The sequence below is a fragment of the Camelina sativa genome, chromosome 7 (genome assembly GCF_030686135.1).
Source record: "Camelina sativa cultivar CO46 ecotype springtype chromosome 7, ASM3068613v1".
Lineage (NCBI taxonomy): Eukaryota > Viridiplantae > Streptophyta > Magnoliopsida > Brassicales > Brassicaceae > Camelina > Camelina sativa.
In genome coordinates this window covers 26,713,050-26,734,378 of record NC_141886.1, presented here as the reverse complement: position 1 = coordinate 26,734,378, position 21,329 = coordinate 26,713,050, and the positions used below count along the sequence as shown (strand labels likewise).

At 33.9% G+C, this 21,329-nt stretch overlaps 5 protein-coding genes and 1 pseudogene across 5 annotated transcripts; 1 reads left to right on the top strand and 5 right to left on the bottom strand.

Annotated features, from left to right (window-relative positions):
• Window positions 1-116: 116 nt before the first annotated feature.
• On the bottom strand, window positions 117-1,582 carry LOC104702450 (putative F-box protein At1g76830). The gene has a single exon (XM_010418305.2). The coding sequence runs from the start codon at window positions 1,537-1,539 to the stop codon at window positions 391-393; it is 1,149 nt and encodes a 382-aa protein (XP_010416607.1). The 5' UTR covers window positions 1,540-1,582; the 3' UTR covers window positions 117-390.
• A 7,043-nt stretch (window positions 1,583-8,625) lies between these two features.
• LOC104702449 (uncharacterized) lies at window positions 8,626-9,757 on the bottom strand. The gene is made up of 4 exons (XM_087459337.1): window positions 9,294-9,757; window positions 9,101-9,206; window positions 8,815-8,931; window positions 8,626-8,691 (listed from the first exon to the last, which is right to left on the bottom strand). Exons 1-4 carry the CDS (start codon window positions 9,611-9,613, stop codon window positions 8,626-8,628), a joined length of 609 nt encoding a protein of 202 aa, XP_087315463.1. The 5' UTR covers window positions 9,614-9,757.
• Window positions 9,758-10,106: 349 nt separating this feature from the next.
• LOC147941740 (uncharacterized) lies at window positions 10,107-12,598 on the top strand. Its single transcript, XM_087459338.1, has one exon. The coding sequence runs from the start codon at window positions 10,172-10,174 to the stop codon at window positions 11,375-11,377; it is 1,206 nt and encodes a 401-aa protein (XP_087315464.1). The 5' UTR covers window positions 10,107-10,171; the 3' UTR covers window positions 11,378-12,598.
• LOC147941739 (eukaryotic translation initiation factor 5B-like) lies at window positions 12,549-14,574 on the bottom strand. The gene is made up of 8 exons (XM_087458626.1): window positions 14,548-14,574; window positions 14,248-14,485; window positions 13,603-14,096; window positions 13,391-13,498; window positions 13,196-13,296; window positions 13,059-13,116; window positions 12,834-12,944; window positions 12,549-12,737 (listed from the first exon to the last, which is right to left on the bottom strand). Exons 1-8 carry the CDS (start codon window positions 14,572-14,574, stop codon window positions 12,549-12,551), a joined length of 1,326 nt encoding a protein of 441 aa, XP_087314752.1.
• On the bottom strand, window positions 14,565-16,028 carry LOC147941738 (uncharacterized; annotated as a pseudogene).
• A 2,794-nt stretch (window positions 16,029-18,822) lies between these two features.
• On the bottom strand, window positions 18,823-19,512 carry LOC147941737 (uncharacterized). Its single transcript, XM_087458625.1, has 3 exons — window positions 19,266-19,512; window positions 18,929-19,137; window positions 18,823-18,888 (listed from the first exon to the last, which is right to left on the bottom strand). Exons 1-3 carry the CDS (start codon window positions 19,510-19,512, stop codon window positions 18,823-18,825), a joined length of 522 nt encoding a protein of 173 aa, XP_087314751.1.
• Window positions 19,513-21,329: the final 1,817 nt, after the last annotated feature.

Genomic DNA, 21,329 nt, shown 5'->3' with positions numbered 1-21,329 from the left:
CCTTACAGTCACCATGTACATATATTCCGATATATTAAATCACATGGGTAATGTTTGTTTTGTTGTACGAGTTAAATGTGATTTCGTGTTAGGTGAAAAGAACTGAATAAAACATAAATGCAATCATAAACATTTATTATCTAATTATAAAGAAAGAAGATGAACGACAATAGAGTTGAAAACGAACATTAATCCCAATAATACCAGCTGGGAAAAAGAAAAATTATCATATAGCATATCAACGATAATAGAAATGGAAACGAACACTGATCCAGTGCTCCCAATAAAAATAAACTTAGTACTATAATAGTAATACTTAGAGAATTCTTAAATATATTTAAGCAACCAACCAGTTTCTGATAATGATGAGTACTGACCAACTCTTGATCTTCATATAAGCATAGGACTATCGACATGATGCAAGAAGGTTTGCACAAAACGGAACTCATCATCACCTCCGCCCAAAAGTTGAACCATAGATCTTGTGAATGTCTCTGTAGGTGTATCGTAATAGATCACAACGAGTGATCCCTCTTCGTTAACCATTATTGGTGCGAAAACAAGTTGCTTTGTTCTTGTGGTACCCCGGAAACGATATACATGCTTTTTTTCATCCTCAGCGTAGCCTCTCCAGTTACGAATCAGTATGCTGTTTTTGGACCATTCTGAATAGCCATGCAAAACCCACGTTTCAAGATAAGCATCGCCGCCGCTGGGTTCGTAAACGAAAGCATTTGTTTCATCCACTAGTTCAGGTTTCCCGTCGTTATTGACAAATTTCCAGAAACCTTTATTCAGATCGACTTCTTGAGGTGATGGACTGAGACGAAAGTTTTCATTCCTGACGTCGAAGCTCATTATGATCTTCGACTTATCAGATTTACTAGCAAGATAATACAAAACTCCTCTGTCACATACTCCATCACGAACGGGAGTATGAGGAACATTGCATACGATTCTTCTCCAAGGTTCTTGATCACCCGGTCCCACTCCCACCGTCAAAACCTGAAATTCATTCTCCCAAGGAGTTTTGGGTTTTGTCTTTCTACATAACACCTTAGATTCATCCTCTCCTTCATCGTATCCGAACTGGGTTATTATCTTTGTTGTTTTATCCGCTTCGACCATTGGTAAATTCCGGAACTTCATCGTGCCCGGATTGCAAATCACAACCCTATTTTTATCTCGTTCTTGAAGACATATCAAACCTCGGACCGGTGGAGAAAACATAAATTCTCCTTGTAGTGAGATGCTGATCATGTGACGTTGTTCACCAGATTTCTGGTCTTGATGAAAAGAACGAAACAACACTTGATATTCGCTAGGTGTTGTCGCGTCCTTGTCGTCCATGGTGACGAACAACACTCGGGGCCTTGCCATGGATCGCCTCAAGTAGTGTTCTTTGAAGCTTTTCGTACGGATCGTAGCTGCCAATTGCTTCGAGACGCTGATGCATTTCACCAGGGAGTTGGGAGACATCCGTATCAGAATCTTCCTTTTGATATCTTCAGGAAGACTTTCGAAAGTTTTTCCCTCCATTTTCTTTTTTCTTTAATTATGATATTTTCGTATACTGTATGTATGTTGTGAAAGTTGAGTGAGAGAGTTGAGGAATTTATAGAAAATCTTAATTAGAGAGCCTTTAAACGACTCCATCTTTTAATTTAAATTTCATGCTAATTACATATTTACACCTAAAATTAAACCAAAAGAAGAAATTCGTTGGTGCAGAGATTAGACGTCAAGCATTTAATATATTTGTTAAACTGACAGATTAAGTTTCTTTGTACACACAGTTGCAAGAAGAAGAAATGGTTTCCCACGTTTAAAATTGACAGATTTTAATTTAGTTCCTCTGTATATTTTCAGTTCTTCGAATGCAGTCGATCCCACGTGAAAATTTTGATATTTGTAGAAGGTTTTAGTTTTACCTCTCTTTGTACAGAGAAGAGGATTGAAATCACACGCAAAGTATGATGGATTTTTGTAGAATAATTAAAGCCAATTAATATTATTGAGATATGCATCAAAACTGACAGACTTTATTTCCTCTTATGTTTTAGTTCTTCAATTACAATTGAACTACACTAGGGAAACACGAGTTAAAATTCCTTTTATTTATATTATAATTAGATAAGGGCCTGCACATCATGCGGATATTGAGATTGTTGAAGAGAATAAATCCTAAATACTAAACAATTTTCAAAAAATATAAAAAGAAATTTTTTTTCTTGAAGTAAAAATATAAATAATTTTAGTTAGAGAAAAAATCATATTTGTAGCTTCATACATTTATTTATAATTTTTATATATTATAACAATTATTACAATAATATAAAGCTAAATTATACTTCACCAAAATCATATTTGTATTTACCTTCATACACTTATTTATATTTATATATTTTTAATATATTATAACAATTATTACAATAATCTAAAGCTAAATTATACCCTTACCAAAACTTTTGCCAAATACTCATCATTAAAAATATTATTACTGTCAAATTTCAAAAACGTTTCACAACTTATTAGAAAATATTTTACATGCAAAGAATTCATCAAAACAACATATAGTGTAGTAACCACATACAATTTTACTGTATGTTTTACCATTAAAAATATGCTCTTAAACCCAAAATTATTTTATTGTTAAAGTAAGCTCTTTATCACCATCTATAAAATGTCTTTTAAACAAATTTTATGTTGCTTGGTATTATTATAGTTCTTATAATTATTAAAATTGTATTATGGCATAATTTCTTTAACCATTAAGTTTTTTACTCTAAAGATATTTTGGATGAAGAATTGGTGAAAGTTATCTACTCTATTACAATGATTTTATGACCAACCCAATTAAAGTTGAGAAATTGAAAGAAAGTTAATATCACATAATAAAAATAAAAATTTGAATATTATAATCATGATGATATATATAAAACCTTAGATAATTCAAATATACAAAATAAAAACTTTATAAATAATCCAAAACATGATATATGTCATAATCACGTTAAGGACCAATGTCTTATTTACTCCTCAGAAGTATCGCATTGTACCAAAACTACTTAGAACTATGACCTCATCTCAAATATTCTCGAATCGTAAGTTCTCAACCTGTTTCTATCTGAATCAAAAGTTCTCATATATTTCTCTATATACCTGGATTTAAACTGTTTACGAACCAAATTCGATAGAAAACCACATAAATCAGGTTTGAAACCAATTTTAAAACGGTTTATCGTTCCAACTTTCCAAATTACAAAATCGCTACCAAATACATCAACCACCGACTAATCTTTAAAACTTATAACGCTACTAACTGTAGAATTATTTTTGGAACCTTCATCAGTGTCTCCATCCTCGATTAATTTAGCGGGCTTTATATACATTGATTCCATTTCATTGCATCTGATAGCTTCCATTGAAGAACCCGCACAAATAAAAGACCCAAAATAGATCGGCAAAATTATATCAGAAAAAAAAATCAAAGATTAGAGCTTTTGATATAAACATGTAAATTTTCTGTAGATATAATGTTATTTTCTTAATTAGCTATTCCTATTATGTTTCAAAAATAATGATTCTTTTGACATAACTTATGTTATTTTTTTAGATTTGTTATTCACTATTTCTTGAATTATAATATACATGCTTAATAAATTGTTTTTTTTGTTTATACATATCAAAATCTAATTGAAAAAACACATATAATATAATAAGCGTAAAATATCTGTTAGATTCGCTTGCAAGATATATGTGGTTAAATTTGATGGTTCAAATGTTTGCTAGTTTCAACTTCTTTTGATTGTTTGTAATAAATCCTGAAATATATGTTTTTGTTAGATGAAAATGTCTTGAAAAAAAGAGAAAAAGTTAAAAATTAAAAGTTGTTTACCATTTTCTTAGCTGCATAGTTGTAAGCTGGAGTCCTTATATTTTGTTAAATAATATTAGTCAATTATGAAAAATATGTATGTGAAGCTGAATATGAGTTTTATATTTACGCATTGATTTAGTTTGTCGACTCATATCTGAAGTTTAGCTAGTTTCAGTCGCATATGAGGTTCATCGGTAAGCGACTTCTCCATCATAACAATCTGATCATTATTCATAATGGTTCTATTCTTTTTCTTGGCTGACTTTTCATTATTTTCACAGCTTTGGTTTCCATCTGTAGTGCTCATGTTTGAAAATTCTAATTGAGTGTGATACATCGGAATGACGTATTCCTCTCTATATATATGACAGATCTAGAATACATATCTTTATATTTAAATTCTTTTTCTTTTAAGATTAGGCCAAGGAATTCAAGTAACGTATGATTGTTTTATATAAGTTTAATTATTGTAAAATTTTAAGAATAAATTCTTTTTTTTTTGATTAGGTCAAGGAATTCAATATAACGTAGACAATTCATTTTTCTTTAAAATTTTAAAATTGTATAATTTAATATAATTTTTAATTATTATTTTAATAATATACAACATAATAAGATTTTGACACAAGTCGCGATCTTATGAATTAGTAAATTTGAAACCATACTTTATATAATAAGATATAGAGGGGTGTATTTAAAATTATTTTATTTTTAGGATTAACAAAAAAATTTAAGTATAGTAAGATTACAATTATCTTATTCTTCGTTTTACCAAGCTTGAAAACTGTGATTTATGATCGTTAAAATTAACACATGTCACGATATGATGAGTTACTAACTTTGATATTTAATTTTTAAAATTAATACTGTCACAATCCGTATTCCTCTCTATATATATGACAAAGATCTGAGAGAATACATATCTTTATATTTAAATTATTTTTCTTTGAAGATTAGGCCAAGGAATTCAAGCAACATATTAGGGCTGGGCAAAATAACCGATAACCAAATAACCGACCGAAACCGAACCGAAAAAAACCAAACCGAACCGAACCGAAATTCTTCAAATACCCGAATGGTTAGTAAAAATCTATATCCAAACTAACTGAAACCGAACCGAACCGAACCGACAATTAAATGGTTAACCGAAATATCCGAAAACCTAGAAGATATCAAATATTATATACTTAATATTATGCAAAACTATAAAATAAACTTAAAATATAAATTATTTCTAGATTCAAAACAATTAAATATTTTAAATAATCAATATATGTAAATGTTATTATTTTGAATTTACAAAGTTAAATACTATTTTGTAAAATTGAATCCATATTTTTCCCTTTTTTGTATTTTTGTTATTGTATATTTGGTTAATTTTGGTTATATTCGGTTAGTTTTGGTTATATTTGGTTTATTTGGTTAATGTTAATATAATTTATGTTAGTTATGGTTATTTATTTAAATAACCAAACCGAAACCGAACCGAAAGAAACCGAACCGAACCGAACCGAAATTTCAAAAATATCCAAATGGTTACTATATTACTATATCCAAAATAACCGAAACCGAATACAACCGAACCGAAACCGAATGGTTAACCGAATGCCCAGGCCTACAACATATGATTGTTTTGTATAAGTTTAATTATTGTAAAAATTTTAGGATAAATTCTTTTTTTTTAAAAGATTAGTCCAAGGAATTCAATATAACGTAGACGATTCCTTTTTATTTAAAATTACAAAATTGTATAATTTAATATAACTTTTAATTGTTATTTTAATAATCTACAACATAATAAGATTTTGACACATGTCGCGATCTTATGAATTAGTAACTTTTGAAACCATACTTTATATAATAAGATATAGAGGGGTGTATCTACAATTATTTTATTTTTAGGATTAACAATTTTTTTTAATATAATAAGATTACAATTATCTTATTCTTCGTTTTACTAAGCTTGAAAAATGTGATTTATGATCGTTAAAATTAACACATATCACGATATGATGAGTTACTAACTTTGATATTTAATCGTTAAAATTGATATGTGTCACGATCCGGTGAGTTTTTAACTCTGATCTCTGATCGTTAAAACTAACACGTGTCACGATCTAGTTTGATATTTAATCGTTAAAATTGACATGTGTCACGATCTGGTGAATTTTTAACTTTGATCTCTGATCGTTAAAACTGATACGTGTCACGATCTGATGAGTTACTAACTTTGAGAACTAAAGTTTATATAATAAGATTTTAGAATAAAATATAATTTATATGATTATTTATAAAAGTTTTTTTGGATAAAACATTATGCAATAAAATCATATGCTAAATATGATGATTTGAAAAAATACCTATTTTGTAAGTTTTATATTGTTAGTTTTGTAATTTTATGTATGATAAATAATTATGTTTGTTGTTTGTTTTTATTTTAATTTTTGAACATGTTTGGTGAAAGTTTTTTAATATGACTCGTGCTTAGGTAAGGTTTTATTTTCAGTTGCACAATAAGATTTCTGAATTCACGATTAAATGTAATAAATTACCAATATTTTATTACTTTTTACGCCTAAAAATATATTTCTATGCCTAACAGTATATATTTTGTAACAATACATGGAATACTAAAGATTTTATTTAGGAAATTATATAAATCACTGGAATATTCTCTTTAAAAAGATTCTTTGGATTTTCTTAAGTGTATTCATATAGCCCATATATTGGCCAATTAATCTATAAAGTTTTTTTTTTAATATGATCCGTGCTTAGGTAAGATTTTATTTTCAGTTGCGCAATAAGATCTCAGAAATCACGATTAAGTGTGATAAATTGCTAATATTTTATTACTTTTTACGCCTAAAAATATATTTTTATGCATAACAATATATATTTTATAACAATACATAGAATACTAAAAAATTTATTTAGAAAATTATATAAATCATTAGAATATTTTCTTAAAAAAAATTCTTTGAGATATTCTTAACTGTATTCATATAGCCTACATATTGGCCAGTTAATCTGTAACGTTTTTTTGTAGCCAACTTATATTCAATATATAACCTATTTTGTAACCAACTTATAAAAATTATATAGTTTACAAAAAAGGTTGTGTAATTTTGTTTTATTATACAGAGGATCACACGTCAAAGTATGATGAATACAGTAAAACCTCTATAAATTAATACTCTATAAATTAATACTCTATAAATTAATAAACACTAAAAATTAATAAATTTTGTCAGTCCCAAGTCGGGCTAGTGTAAAAAATATAAAAATTCGATAAGATAATAATATTTCTGAAATCCTCATGTAAAATATGGTCCCAATAATATCATAAATTAATAATAATGTAAATTTACATATATATATATATATAATGTATGTTTTTCCTAAAGCTCATATCGACAAAACAACTGTTATGTTGTATTTTCAAACTATAATGATATAAAATATTTTGTAACATGTCATAAATATAGCTATATTTTTTTTAAGTTTTCAAATTTTAGATATCCATCATTTACATTTTGATAGTTTGATTGACTATTAAAATACAACAATCTATATTATTATTCATAAATTTAATTTTATGTATGTCATGTGTATAAATGAATTTGTCTATTGTATTTGTAATTTATTGTTAATAATGTTTTCTAAATATTACAAATTCAATTCCAATACCATAAAATTTTGAAATTATTGTTAAAATTGTCTCAATTCATTAAAAGTTAAACTATTAAAAATATCTCTATAAATTAATATCACTATAAATTAATAAAATGTTTTGGTCCCAACATTATTAATTTATAGAGGTTTTACTGTATTTGTAGAAGGCTCTCTCGTAGAGAGGATTGCAAGAAGAAACAAAATGGATTCACGCGTCAAAACTTTAATGACTTATGTAATTATTAATTAACAGAGAGATTAATTTGGTGCCAAATGTGATTTTTCTTAATATTTCTTGGTCAGATTAGTTAGGGCATGGTTATAATTAATAATAAGGTTTTTTATTATCATCTAGCGACTCATTGCATTGGAATCTTTACGTGGTCCGATGGAGTAGCCATAAAATGTATTTAGAAAATCTCAGAGTTCGTTACCAACGTTGTGATATCAATTAATAAGTTGACATTCGATTAACTTGTTGTCTTATAACGCATTATTGTATTAATGTAATTTCAGCTTAATTACATCTGAAACCAAAAGGAGAAGTTTCATGGTTCCAGACGTTAAAAACTTACTAAATATGCACCTACACTAGCTGGCTTAACGGTGCAGCTAATTAAGTTGTGACCTTCTGGGAAAGTGAGTTAAGCTTACTAAAAATGTTGGCCAATTAGCATATGGATGTAAAGCATGGAAATGACGTGTTTTTATTTCCTCCTATGTGTTTTAGTTCTTCGTAGCCACATGAGTCATGACACGTTAGATCTTCTTTGACATCATTATTCAAAATTTTCATCACTAGTACTCGTTTATATTATTTCTTGGTAATTTCATTGAAGATTTTATGCTTTATGTGAGAATTTAGAATTTTCAATAAGATTATATAATTTCAGTATTAACTATTATTCAGAGCTTTCTTAATATTGGTTAAATTAATTATGAGGGATACAAATTTCAGCCTAACACAATTAACAAAATATAAATAAGGAAGACGAATAGCTTTGTTCTGCAGCAGACACGACATAACAAGAGGCATGTGAAGCTCCAGCCTCCAGTGTAGACATTTGGAATGTTCAGGGAAGCTTAAAGAATCTCTTCGGTTTCTTAAGGAGCTCCCATTTCTCTTTCGACATTTCCTTCTGCAATTGTTTGTTTTGGGTTTTAATTATTTCCAACATTTGTTTTTGGTCAGAATAAACGACAATGATTCAAAGAAATAAACACAGAAGGGGAAACAACTCATATATATATCCTCCACTTACCTTGTAGCTAGTTTTGAGTATGTCGATAGATCTCCTCAAAATGTGACTCACAAGCTCATCTTCCTCGTCAAAGTGCCTTCCAAACGACTTCTGTTCTTCACGATTTGAAGCAACAATCTGTGTTATACCACCAGAGAAAAGTATCTCGATTACAAGGTGAATGCATCAAGTTGAAGAAACCTCAGTAACCATTTTACTCTTTTCTCTCTCTCTCTCTCTCTCTCTCTGTGTGTGTGTGTGTGTAAACAACAAAACTTGTTGAAGGGAATAATGATCCCTTCATTACCTTAATCGCCACCTCATCGCCTTTCTCTGCATAGTCAACAGGCTTGTGGTTGTTCTCAATAGAGGCAATGCGTCCAATATCTATGAACTCTCTGCTGGGGACGCAAGAAACCAAAACGAATGTTAAAACGAGTGAGAATCCTAGGAGTTGTGTCAACATGTGAGCAAGAGTTACCGAGATAATTTAGCAAGAGTAAGAATAGGATACCTTAAGTATACCGTCATAGACCTTAACTCCAAGCACTATTGGGTCTTTCTTATTGAACACACAGTTATGTAAAATCGTAAGAACACATGGGAAGACTACTTCATCGGCCGATTCCTTCCTTTTCTCCTCTTTTATATTCTCAATGTACTCCTTAAATTGATTGGATAAACGATAGATGGTATCAGCACAGAAGATTTTAACTCCCCTTTTGCCAGCATGTTCACGAGCCTCTGTAGTCACTTTCACATCAAAAGCCAAAATTGAAGCATATTCCTTTTTCTTCTCGAGCATCCCTCCAGCCTTCATAATGTCCTTCTTATGCACATGCCCTACTCCAATTCCACTGACTGGTATCTTTTCAGCTGGTGACTTCAAGAATTCAAGCAATGCTTCTAATGACCCTAATGTAGACGCTTGTACATAAACTCCTTCACCACTTTTGTCAACCCTGCTCAGAACTGACTCCATATCTTCCATAGCCAACTCCTTAATTGCATCGATGTCATCATCAGGTCCAACCACATGTAGGTAAGTACCAGCAATTGCGTGATCAAAGCCATGGGCAGTAATCTTTGAAGAATAAATTGGTCATGTTTGTTAAAGTCCGAGTCTTATGCATTTGATTAGTAGTTGATTAGTCTTTGAATAAGTCTTCCTTGTATGTAGGAAGCTAGTTAGTCGTGATAAGTTTGACGAGTCTGTTGCTCTGTTTTTCTATTTGAACTAGTCAAGTCTGTATTTGTTTCTGATCACTTTTAATAGTACAACTCAGTTCAGTATTTGCTCTCTGATTACTAACAAGTGGTATCAGAGCGGTTACTAAAGTTCTTTGTGAGTTTGAGTGAGAAAGAGAGAAAAGTGAAAATGGGTGATAGAGATGCATTGTTGAGTATTCCAAAATTTGATGGTGATTATGAGCATCAGGCTATGCTCATGGAGAATTTGTTGCGGTCGAAGGAATGGTGGGATCTTATTGAGACGGGTGTCTCACAGCCGGAGAGGAGCGTGATTTTGACTGGTGCACAAAGGACAGAGCTCGCGGAACTGAAGCTCAAGGATCTAAAGGTGAAAAACTACCTCTTTGCGTCGATCAACAAAACGATATTGAAGACGATAGCAAAGAAGGATAGTTCGAAGGACATTTGGGAATCAATGCGGACAAAGTACCAAGGTAACATGAGAGTTCAAAGTTCGCAGTTGCAGCGTTTGCGTAGAAACTTTGAAGTGCTGGAGATGAATGATGGAGAAACAATCACGATGTATTTTTCAAGAGTCATGGTGGTGGCCAATGACATGAGGAATCTGGGTGAGGATATGCCGGATGCCAAAGTAGTTGAGAAGATACTTCGAACTTTGGTGGAGAAGTTCACATATGTGGTGTGTGCTATAGAGGAATCGAAGGATATCAAGTGTCTCTCGGTGGATGAACTTCAAAGTTCTTTGCTTGTGCATGAGCAAAACATGAGTAAGCAAGCTGGAGAGGAACATGTTCTGAAAATGGAAGGAGGAAGAGGTCGAGGAGGTTATGTCCCAAGAAGAGGAGGATCATATGGTGGAAGAGGAGGACGAGGCAGAAGTTGCACCAGTTTTAACAAAGCTGATGTTGAGTGTTTTAAGTGTCACAAGATGGGTCATTTTATAAACGAGTGTCCAAGATGGGAAAGGACGGTGAATTATGCAGAACTAGAAGAAGATGTGTTATTGATGGCTCAAACTGCTCTCCCTAAAGCTGAAGATGAACACGTTTGGTATTTGGATTCTGGTTGCAGCAATAACATGTGCGGTACTAAAGAATGGTTCATCGAATTTGACGACACGTTTCGTCAACATGTGAAGCTCGGAGATGATAGAAGGATGCTAGTAGAAGGGAAAGGCAGTTTGCGATTGGATATCAATGGCATAACACAGATGATTTCTTCAGTTTATTTTGTACCGGGATTGAAGAATAATCTGCTTAGTGTTGGACAACTGCAACAAAAGGGGTTGAGAATAATATGTGTGAGATTTGGCAGAAGCAGAAAAATAGATTTATTATGCATTCTACTATGTCCACAAACAAGATGTTTGTGAAAACAGAGGGACAAAACGTCATGATCGCAAGTCTCTACGTGGATGATCTCATTTACACGAGCAACTCCGATGCTATGTTTGAGGGGTTCAAAGGTTCTATGGAGAAGGAGTTTTCAATAACAGATCTCGGAAAAATGAAATACTTTCTAGGTGTGGAGGTGATTCAAGATGAAGAAGGAATCTTCATATGTCAAAAGAAGTATGCAATGGATACTTTGAAGAAATTTGGAATGGAAGGTTGCAATCCCGTTAAAAATCCAACAATCCCAGGGAATAAGTTGACTAAAGAAGGAGCGGGTACAGAGGTGGACTCAACACTATTCAAGCAATTGGTGGGGAGACTCAGGTTCTTGACCGTCACTTGGCCTGATCTTATTTATTCAGTGAATCTGGTGAGTAGGTACATGGAGAGTCCAAAAGAGCAACATATGTTAGCTGCAAAAAGAATTCTGAGATATGTTCAAGGTACGATTGGTTTTGGAGTACAATACAGGTGTGGTGGAGAAGATAAGTTAGTGGGATATGTGAGCAGTGATTTTGCGGGTGATGAGGATGATAGAAGAAACACTTCGGGTTATACATTCATGTTTGGTGAACGTGCTGTGTCATGGGCATCAAAGAAGCAGCCCATCCTCTCGTTATCAACTACCGAAGCAGAGTTTGTAGCTGCGGCAAATGGGACTTGCCAAGCAGTGTGGTTAAGAAATGTTCTTGAAGAAGTTGGGTTTGTACAAGGAAATGGAACAGTTCTTAGGTGTGATAACAGTTCATCGATCAAATTGTCCAAGAATCCGTTTCTCCATGGAAGGAGTAAACACATTTGTGTAAGGTATCATTTTCTACACGAACTTGTGAATGAAGGAGTGATTGGTTTGGAGTATTATTCTACACATGATCAGCTATCGGACGTGATGAAAAACTAATGACGTTGGAGGTGTTCGAGAATCTAAGGAAGAATCTGGGAGTAGGAAAGAAGAGTAAACTGGAAACAAAGTGATTCCAGTTTAGGGGAGGAATTGAAGAATAAATTGGTCATGTTTGTTAAAGTCCGAGTCTTATACATTTGATTAGTAGTTGATTAGTCTTTGAATAAGTCTTCCTTGTATGTAGGAAGCTAGTTAGTCGTGATAAGTTTGAGGAGTCTGTTGCTCTGTTTTTCTATTTAAACTAGTCAAGTCTGTATTTGTTTCTGATCACTTTTAATACTACAACTCAGTTCAGTATTTGCTCTCTGATTACTAACAATCTTGATCCCCTGTACAGCCTTTATTTCTTTGTTATGCAGAGAAGTACCCTTCACCCTTAACTCCTTCATTGGATGAGGAGTCAGCAATGCTCTAATCGTTGTGACAATAGGTCCCTGAATTATGAAGAAGATATAATATCACCTTTCTAAGTTCTATGTATACCTAGTGCAATACTCTTGCTTGGGTTTGGATCATAAATTTTTACTTGCCTGTAACCCACAAACAACGATTTGATCACCTTCCTGGAGTTCACCGTTTACCAACACAACATCGATCGTTGTACCATGGCCCTCAATAACTTTCACCTCAAGGACAGTACACTGTTCAGCAAGAAAGAATCAGAATCCCCATGCTTCAGTAAAGCAAAAATAAGTGTTACCTAAAAGAGAAAAGAGAGAGACTTACACTTTTTCAACATATGTAAGTCTCCCAACCATTATTTTCTGAGCCCATTGAACCAACAACAGCAAGAGATCTGGGATCCCTTCCCCGCTGAAATATCAAGAACCAACTATCTTAGCAAGAGATCTGTTACGCTGTACATTAGAAACAAATAAGCAGAGATACATACCTAATAGCACTAGTGGGAACAATACTGGGATATTCTCCCTTTTCTTTGTTCTTGTAATAAAGCTCAGCGTTGAGTCCTTGCTCCTGGAACTGGTTTTTAATCTAGGAACACCAATGAAACAACATAACTTAAACGATTTGTAAACCAAAACGATAGCTCAAATCATACATAAGAAACTATAGATGTATGACTTACCTTAGCGAGCTTCATGTTAAATAAATCTTCAACATCTTTAGTTTGTTGTCTAATTGCCTTCACAAAAGGATCATTCTTGCATTTTTCCCATCCATAAATCATATCCACCTGGAAGTTTAAGAATTTATTTCCCATCTATATAAGTTTCTCCCATTTTGTTCTAAAAACAGAGAACAAGGACCCCATCCAAACAGAATGACAAGCAGTCTCACCTTATTTAATGCAACAATGAACTCTGTATTCAAGAGATTTAGAGATTCTATTGTTTGCGGCTGTAACCCATCATCCGTTATGTCAACCACCAAAATGGCAATGTCACAAAAACTTGAACCTCTTGACCGCAGATTCGTGAAGGACTCATGGACAGGTGTATCGATAACCAATACACCGGGCACATTAAGTTGTGCATCAGCTCTTAGTTCCATAGTCCTCTCTCGGATGTTTTCCGCAGGGAAATAAGTTGCACCAATCTGCTGAGTAATACCTCCAGCCTCGCCTTCCTGTACATTTGTTCCTCTGATGCAATCCAACAGCTTTGTTTTACCATCATCGACATGACCCATGATACAACAAATAATAAAACGGAAATTTTCTCCACCTTCTTCTATAACTTCACTCGAAGCTAAACCTTTACCCTTCTTAGCACGTTTTGTCTGCTTAGCATCTTCCACTTCATGCACAGATTTTACAGCAGCTGCTGGTTTAGCTGTTTGTTTTTCAGTTTCATGGTTTGTACAAATTCAAAAAATTAGATTAAAAACAAACATTGGAGGAAATACTAGGAAGAAGAACGAACACTATATATGATGTTAAGATCAACATTATATCCCAGCTTTTGGCATCCCATTCATACAAACCTGAATCATCCTTGAATCTTTTCTTAAACACAGGCTGAGCTTCTTCCGCTTCATTATCAAAATCACCTTGGATGTTAAGATAAACATTATCCCAGGTTTTGGCATCCCATTCATCATCTTCCTCAACCGCATTCTCCTGAGCAGGTCCTGATTTTGTATCTGAGCTTATTGACTCTATTAAACCAACCTTTTCAGTGTCTGCTACATGGTGTTCTGTTGTATATACCTCATCTTGCACCTGGACAGAAGTGTCATTGCCATTCTGGCAAGCTGATTTTTTCTTGTTGGCATAAATGGGACGCTTTGACGAAGTAGCCTCATCATCATTGTCTGCAACAGGAAGGCCCCCTCGAGCAGCAGCCAGAAGCTGGTTCCTAAAAGCCTCCCTCTTAAGAGCTTCGGTCTTTTGCTTTGCCGTTAGAAGCCTGCCCTCTTGCTTCTTCCTCAACAGTTTCTCTTTTTCCTTTTCCTTTCTCTTACGCTTAGCCTCCTCAGCTTGGGCCTCAAGCTCTTCCTGCCTGAGACGCTCTTCTTCCTTGTTTTTCGTTCTTCGGCTTCTTGCTGCCGTGCAAGAGCCTCTTGCATCTCTCTGACATGTTTTGGAACTTTCTTCTCTGCTTCCTTCTTCTTCTTCTTCGGATGTAGTGCCTCAGTTGCTAATTCTTCTTGTTTTTCCTCCTTAGCCTCGGTTGCTGCAACTGCTTTTTTTTTTCTCCTTCTTTTTTTTCTCCTTCTTTTTTTTCTTTTTCTTTGCGGCAACAGTCCCTTCTTCTCCTTTCTTCTCATCAACAGCAATCTCTACCGGTGTAGGCTGCAAGAAGAAGGGGTCCAAATCATCTCTTCTTCAGGTCTTCCAGTTCCAGCAGCAGGGGTTTCTGCAAGATGAAGTTTGTCCAAATCATCCTCCTCTTCCCGTACTGTCCTTCCAATACTCTTACTAATATTCTTATTTTTCATACTCTCTGCATGAGTTTCTACAACCTCCACACTCTTAGTCGTATCAGGAGTTTTAGCTTGACTAGTTTCGTCATCACCTAGTGAGGCCAAGAAGACACTTCTGCTGCCCTTCTTCTTCTTTGTAGAAGATTTCTTCTTACCAGCTGAAAACGAGATTGAAGCATCGGTCTCTTCTTCCTCATCAAGCAAAGCAGCGCTAAATGAATTACTGGTCTTCTTAGAAGAAGATCTGGAGGACTTCTTTTTCTTACCAGAGAAGGTGATAGGAGGAGACACTTCTTCTTCCTCAGCATCAAAAGCTGAAGCCGCGAACGAATTACCGCCTTTGTTAGACGCATCCTGCTTCTTTCCAGTGAAACAACAACTTATAACTGCCGCATCATCTTTGTTACCACCATTAGATTCGTTATCATCAAGCAGGGCAAAACTAACAGAGCAAGCACCAACACCCTTCTGCTGCTCAAACTTATCATCGTCGTCCAGCTGCTGCTGCTGCTGCGTACCCTTGTTATAACCTTTCTTACCCTTCTTCTTCCCAATGATAACATCAACTTTCGCTTCCTGATGATCAACTTTAGGCTCCTCTGTACTGAAGGAGTACTGCTCTTGCTCAGCATCTCCACCACGAGCATTCGGCTTCTTCCGACCCATTGATAAATTTTAGGGTTGGCTTCAGAATAATCAAATCCAGGTCAACATTTTCCTAGCTACAACAATCGAACAAACACAATTTTTAGGTTTTTTTAGGTTTTTTTTATCCCTAGATAGTTCGGCGCAATCCTTTAGACTTTTTAGTAAACGAAACCACAGGAGAAATCGAAGAAGCTTTTTTAGCTCACCTCGGAGAGGAATTAATGTACTAGATAGAGAAATGGCGTTAAGCTTTTTAATGTGTTGCTGCAGCTGGCGTGACGATTGAGCAAATGCTGATTTACTCGCTCTAATAAGTTTTTGTCACGTCAACGTGACGTAAAAAAAAAAATACTTATTATGGAATTTTCTACTAATACATTATTGAAAATGAAATCTAAATATGTAAAATAATAAGGGTAATTAGAAGTGGTATATTGTAATGTACTGTAGTTAAATAAAATTTTGACTCATCAAGACATTAGATTTTTTTTTTTTTTCTGTTTGTTAACTTTTGAAAAAGGTCAATGTCAAGTTGACTAAAAAGTAAAAATCTTGATGAAGTCATATTTTTTGTTCAAAAAAAATAAAAATGAAGTCATATTAAAATCATATGGAAAGTAAGAGTAAAACCTAACTTATATATATTTACAATTCACAACAATTTGTTTTCAAGAAAAAAATATTCATTTTGGACTGTAATTACCCATATATTTGATAAATGATACATTATTAGAGCAATGTGCGTTCTGAGACTATAACAAAGACGTGTAATTAACATAAACATATCTCAGAGTTTATTACCAACGTTGTAATTAGTAGGTGACATATCGTCAAAATATGGATTTAACTTCTTTCGTCGAATGTCTTCACTTTACCACTTTGTAACAGAATTGCAAGAAGAAAAATTGGGTTTTTTTACACGATAAAACTTACTCATGGTTTGATAACTAATTTAGCAGAGAGATTTAATGCTAAGCGCCTAAGCGTGAGTCGAAAGGTTTTATTTTCATCGTCCACATCTAATCGTTTATTACAAAATCAATTTATATATCAAAACGTTTTAAGTTTTTCAGTTTTCACTTTAATATCAACACGTTATAAATTGATTTTGTAAAAATTGTTGAAAGGGAGGTTTAAAATTTAAAGGTTGTATGCTTTGTCATGTGAGAATTTAGAATTTTAATAACATCAATTATATAGTTTTATATTGATTAAGCAAACTTAAAAGTTACAATTTACAAATGTAGTAGTGAATGAAAGAAAAGAAACAGAGCTTTATATATGGTTAAGATTATATAGTGATTCTGTAATGTTAAGTATTATTATTATTCAGAGTTTTCTTAATCTTTGGTTAGTAAGAAGGTGACATGCTCCAAGGTTACTGTGATGGCCATGACTCTGACAACAATGGTGAAGACCATGCTCTTGCCTCCTCACCACTACCTCTGTCCATGAACTACAAGCCTACAGACTTTATGATACAAGACTCAAAATCCACCAAGACAAGGCTCTCAGACTCAAAGACTTAGAAGCTTGGCGGAAGCGATATAATGGAGAGTAACCGGTTTGATGCTGATTCCACAAAACCGAGGGCTAGAGAATATGATCCAAGGGTTATTCCTCACAAGGATCAGAGACTCTACACGAAACCTAGTTGTTTGATTCCACAAACTACCTAGAACTCGCAAGAACAATGATTTGATTCAAAACACAAAGTATTGAAGCAAACTGAAATTTCTTATTATTCAAACACGTGTCTTGAAAAGTAAAACGTAATAGAGCTTATAAAGGGGCTCAAGTACAACTTCTATATGCTAAAATAAAGAAAGAAATCACAACAATTAATGAAAATCATGACCTTTGGAAACTGAATGAGAATATCGGCCAAATTGGAAAAGTTGTGATGCACCTTGAGTCTTGATAACTTTGGGCCGAAGTTGTGGTTTCTTGGGACGTCTAGATACATTCTAGGAAGCTTCTGGATGGTCTTGAGAGTCTCACAAAGGCGCAACATTGAATAAGGAAAAAGTTGTTGTGTCATAAAGACAAACAGATCCAAATAAGGAAAGTTGCACTTTAACTTGATCCGCCTAATCAAGTGAGCTGGGATGCATCCTAAGATGTGGGGTGAAGTCTCCAAGTGATATAGAAGCTCTCCAGGACGCCAAGGGATGCTTTGGTTTGAGCCATTTATGGAAAGATCTATTTTGAGTGATAATTAACTTGTGGAAATGTTCCCTGAACCATGTCTTGAACTAGCTCGAAACAAGGGTGACTTTCCATGATCATCCTTTATAGAATATGTGTAGGAAGATATGTGGAAGGATGTTGCCTCATTAAAAATCTTTCTAGGTAAACCCATTGGGAAAAACCCTAGATAAGGGAAAAAGAGTGCAACGGTCCTACTCCAACAATGTGATCTTCCGGCTCGTTGAATGTCCGCATCACTTCTAGTTCCAGCGGTCAGCTCCAAATTATGTTTGTTTTTGATTCTTCCACTTATCTGAAGGATATGATAGTTCTCCTGAACTGGTACAAGATGGTTCTCTCAAAAAAGTACTTCAGGCAGTCTATCGGGAAGTTCGTCAGGTTGTACATCAAGAAGTTTGTCAGGTAGTACTTCAGCCACTGCTACAGCCGGTAATTCAGCTCCCATTCTTACATCATTTTAGATCCTTTTGTAACCCTTGAATCATAGTATTCGGGTTTACACTCCTGCTAATCCTTTCTTTTGCTAAGAGAAATTTAGTATTTATGTAATTGGAGAGGAATGTTGAAAAATAGCTTCTCTATTATCAGTTTGAGAATAAAAGATCATTACTCACAACCAAGGTTTTACAAATCTGGCATACATTATCTTCTTTCAATCTTTTTTCTCAAATTATCTTTGTTATCAACCGAAAAACATCCCTATCCTTAAGCCCTAATTAGGTCAGGAACAGTGGAAAACATACCAACAATCAGAAGAGTTCACTTGATTCATAACTAAGGCTTCACTTGCAGAGAATCCTCGATTCGTTGGATGAGTTGTTTGGCCGTCAAAGCACCCTCCTATAAGTCACAAGGAAAGTAAACGTTTGTCTTATCATACAAAGCGAGAGAACTGATCAAAGCGATCACAAGGCTCTCCATCTTTGAATAAGATAAATGTAGGAAGTGCTTCAATCTTGTACTTATTGGCAATACTCGGGTACTTTTCGGTATCGATCTTCACCACCTGGATCTTGTCTTTCAGGGTTGAGCTCACTTCATCGAGTATTGGAACCATGAACTGGCAGGGACCACACCTGCAAAACGAACATTACATTCTGAATTACTAGCTTTTCCAAATCAATATGTCAAAACGAATAAACTCAATAAGCAAACAGACTACAATGGATCCTAAACTAGACCAAGTATGTATATTCATTCATGTAGCTAGCTAACACCGGACTCAACATATCTCCCTGCAGAAAACATCTGAGAGAGGACCAGGGAACTGAAAGCTGATGCAAAACTCAAAGTTCCAGGTCTATTGGTTATTGCTTCACCTGGCCAGGAGTCCCTTACGAATCTGCGGTCAATAGGTTCAAGTTTGTGTGACCTTGCCATTTTGGTGGTTGACACAACACATGGGTTAGAGCCACAGACAATAGAGTCTCTAGATCTTTTGAGGATGAGGAATACAGAGTTCATTATTGCATTAAATAGGGTGAGACTGATTGGCCATTCTGCTAGGATGATGTGATTTTCGTTATCTGCGTATGAAAAATAAAATCTTAAACTTCCAGGTGGATATTCTATATGGATGGAAAACATGCAAAGTTGCTCCTATCGTGAGGGAAATTAGACAGCAAAGTGAAGATGTTATAAATAGATTTAACATGATGTTATACGTTTAGAGTTCCTATGTATGTTTTGAGTTGAGCTATAAGTTGGTGGACATATTGTTCAAATTATATTCTTTCATTGGTATTCCAGATTATTACCCAATTCAAGGAGCAAGGACTTAATTTTGAGTCATGTTATGCCATGTCTGCGTCGATGCAAAACAAACAAATTCATCTTCCTGCTTCTAACCGAAGCATTCACAGAAGATTTGAGAGAATATAAAGAGACAAAAACGTGTTTTTGTTGTAAAACATGGATGGTGGATTTCCATAACCGGTCCATACACGGTCCATGTACGTCCTAGTGTTTACGGCCCATTACCTATTTCCTATTCCTAGTCGGTTTTGTACTAAGGGTTTGTCTATCCCTATATATATATATATGTAATGAACGATTGAATCAATAAAAATAAGACAAGAGAAAACCTCATTCGATTTCTCTAGTTTACAACAGTTTTGTGTTTGCTTTTTTTTTTTTTTTTTTTTCCTTCTCCCTGAAAAATGTTGAATAATTGGTTCATGAACCTTCCTGCTAGCAAAATTGCAGGGATAAAAATATACACATATCATCATCATCCTTATATGCCTTTTTGACTTATTTCCATTTTTGTTGACTATGGAAAAGTAATCCAATAAAAAAAAAATGTATCTAATTATGTTCTCTATGTGGTATTGAAACTTGAATTTTGGTTTTAGAAAAATGGTTACAAAAATGAAAAATCACATCTATCATTTTCTAATATATATTTTCACAAGAAACACTTTTTATAGTATAAGGAAGACTTAGTAAGTGATCACCTCAAATGAAGGTGAAAACCAAGTTTTTATGAACATACCAAATGAAGGTTTCTAGTCAAAGGCGTTAAAACTCAGCTTTGGTTATCAAAATACACATTTAGTTATATAACATTATTTTTTTAAATCATATCAGAAGTTTTTTTTTTGTTGAGAAGATTCTTTATATTCGTAATAATGATATGGGATTCGTGTAACTAAAAGCAAGCTGCTCCTCCTTTTATGGAGATGTGAAAGCATGAACGGAGAAATAATACTAGTAGTACATACGATTATTATAGTATACGACAACAGTTTTAAAGTAGCTCTCTTTTTCACTTTATGGATGTTGTAGAGATCACTGATATGTTATGTTCAATGTTATCAGTGATGTATTGAAACTCTGGTCCATTGCTTTACTCTTTACGTAATATGATCCTTTACTCTTTCAAAACATCATTTTCCCGTTTTTCAAATGACAATTTTTTGGTCGGCAAATATATAGATAGTTATCTATAATCTATAGGTTTAGACGTTTAGTCCATCGAGAGATTAACAACATTCTCCATAGGGGCTGTTACACACTTTACACATAGGTAGTAGATACAAACTAACCAACACAAATGAGTTGAAACACCCTCTCTCGCATATAACGATTTTGGGATACACATGTGGGAGATGCACCATGATGATTAGGGGCCTAAATTGGTTTCTTTTATAGCTCATTTTTGTATCCACAAAGGCACAAACGTTCAATTAAAGTTGGTTTCTTTTGTAAGGCATTTTGCTTATAAATCTACATTAATGATAATGATTTGATGTTAGATCAGAGCAGAGACAAATTCAAAT

Coding starts and splice junctions, on each gene's coding strand:
- LOC147941737 (XM_087458625.1), bottom strand. CDS start 19,512: ATGAACTCTGTATTCCTCATCCTCAAAAGATCTAGAGACTCTATTGTC. Junction 19,138..19,265: donor AGGGAGATATGTTGAGTCCG/GTGTTAGCTAGC, acceptor TCAGAATGTAAT/GTTCGTTTTGCAGGTGTGGT. Junction 18,889..18,928: donor TTGATCAGTTCTCTCGCTTT/GTATGATAAGAC, acceptor TGTGACTTATAG/GAGGGTGCTTTGACGGCCAA.
- LOC147941740 (XM_087459338.1), top strand. CDS start 10,172: ATGGGTGATAGAGATGCATTGTTGAGTATTCCAAAATTTGATGGTGAT.
- LOC104702450 (XM_010418305.2), bottom strand. CDS start 1,539: ATGGAGGGAAAAACTTTCGAAAGTCTTCCTGAAGATATCAAAAGGAAG.
- LOC104702449 (XM_087459337.1), bottom strand. CDS start 9,613: ATGAAGGCTGGAGGGATGCTCGAGAAGAAAAAGGAATATGCTTCAATT. Junction 9,207..9,293: donor CTTAAGGTATCCTATTCTTA/CTCTTGCTAAAT, acceptor CGTTTTGGTTTC/TTGCGTCCCCAGCAGAGAGT. Junction 8,932..9,100: donor GCGATGAGGTGGCGATTAAG/GTAATGAAGGGA, acceptor GGTATAACACAG/ATTGTTGCTTCAAATCGTGA.
- LOC147941739 (XM_087458626.1), bottom strand. CDS start 14,574: ATGATGATGAGGCTACTTCGTCAAAGC. Junction 13,297..13,390: donor TTAACATGAAGCTCGCTAAG/GTAAGTCATACA, acceptor TGGTGTTCCTAG/ATTAAAAACCAGTTCCAGGA. Junction 12,945..13,058: donor AATGGGCTCAGAAAATAATG/GTTGGGAGACTT, acceptor CTTGCTGAACAG/TGTACTGTCCTTGAGGTGAA.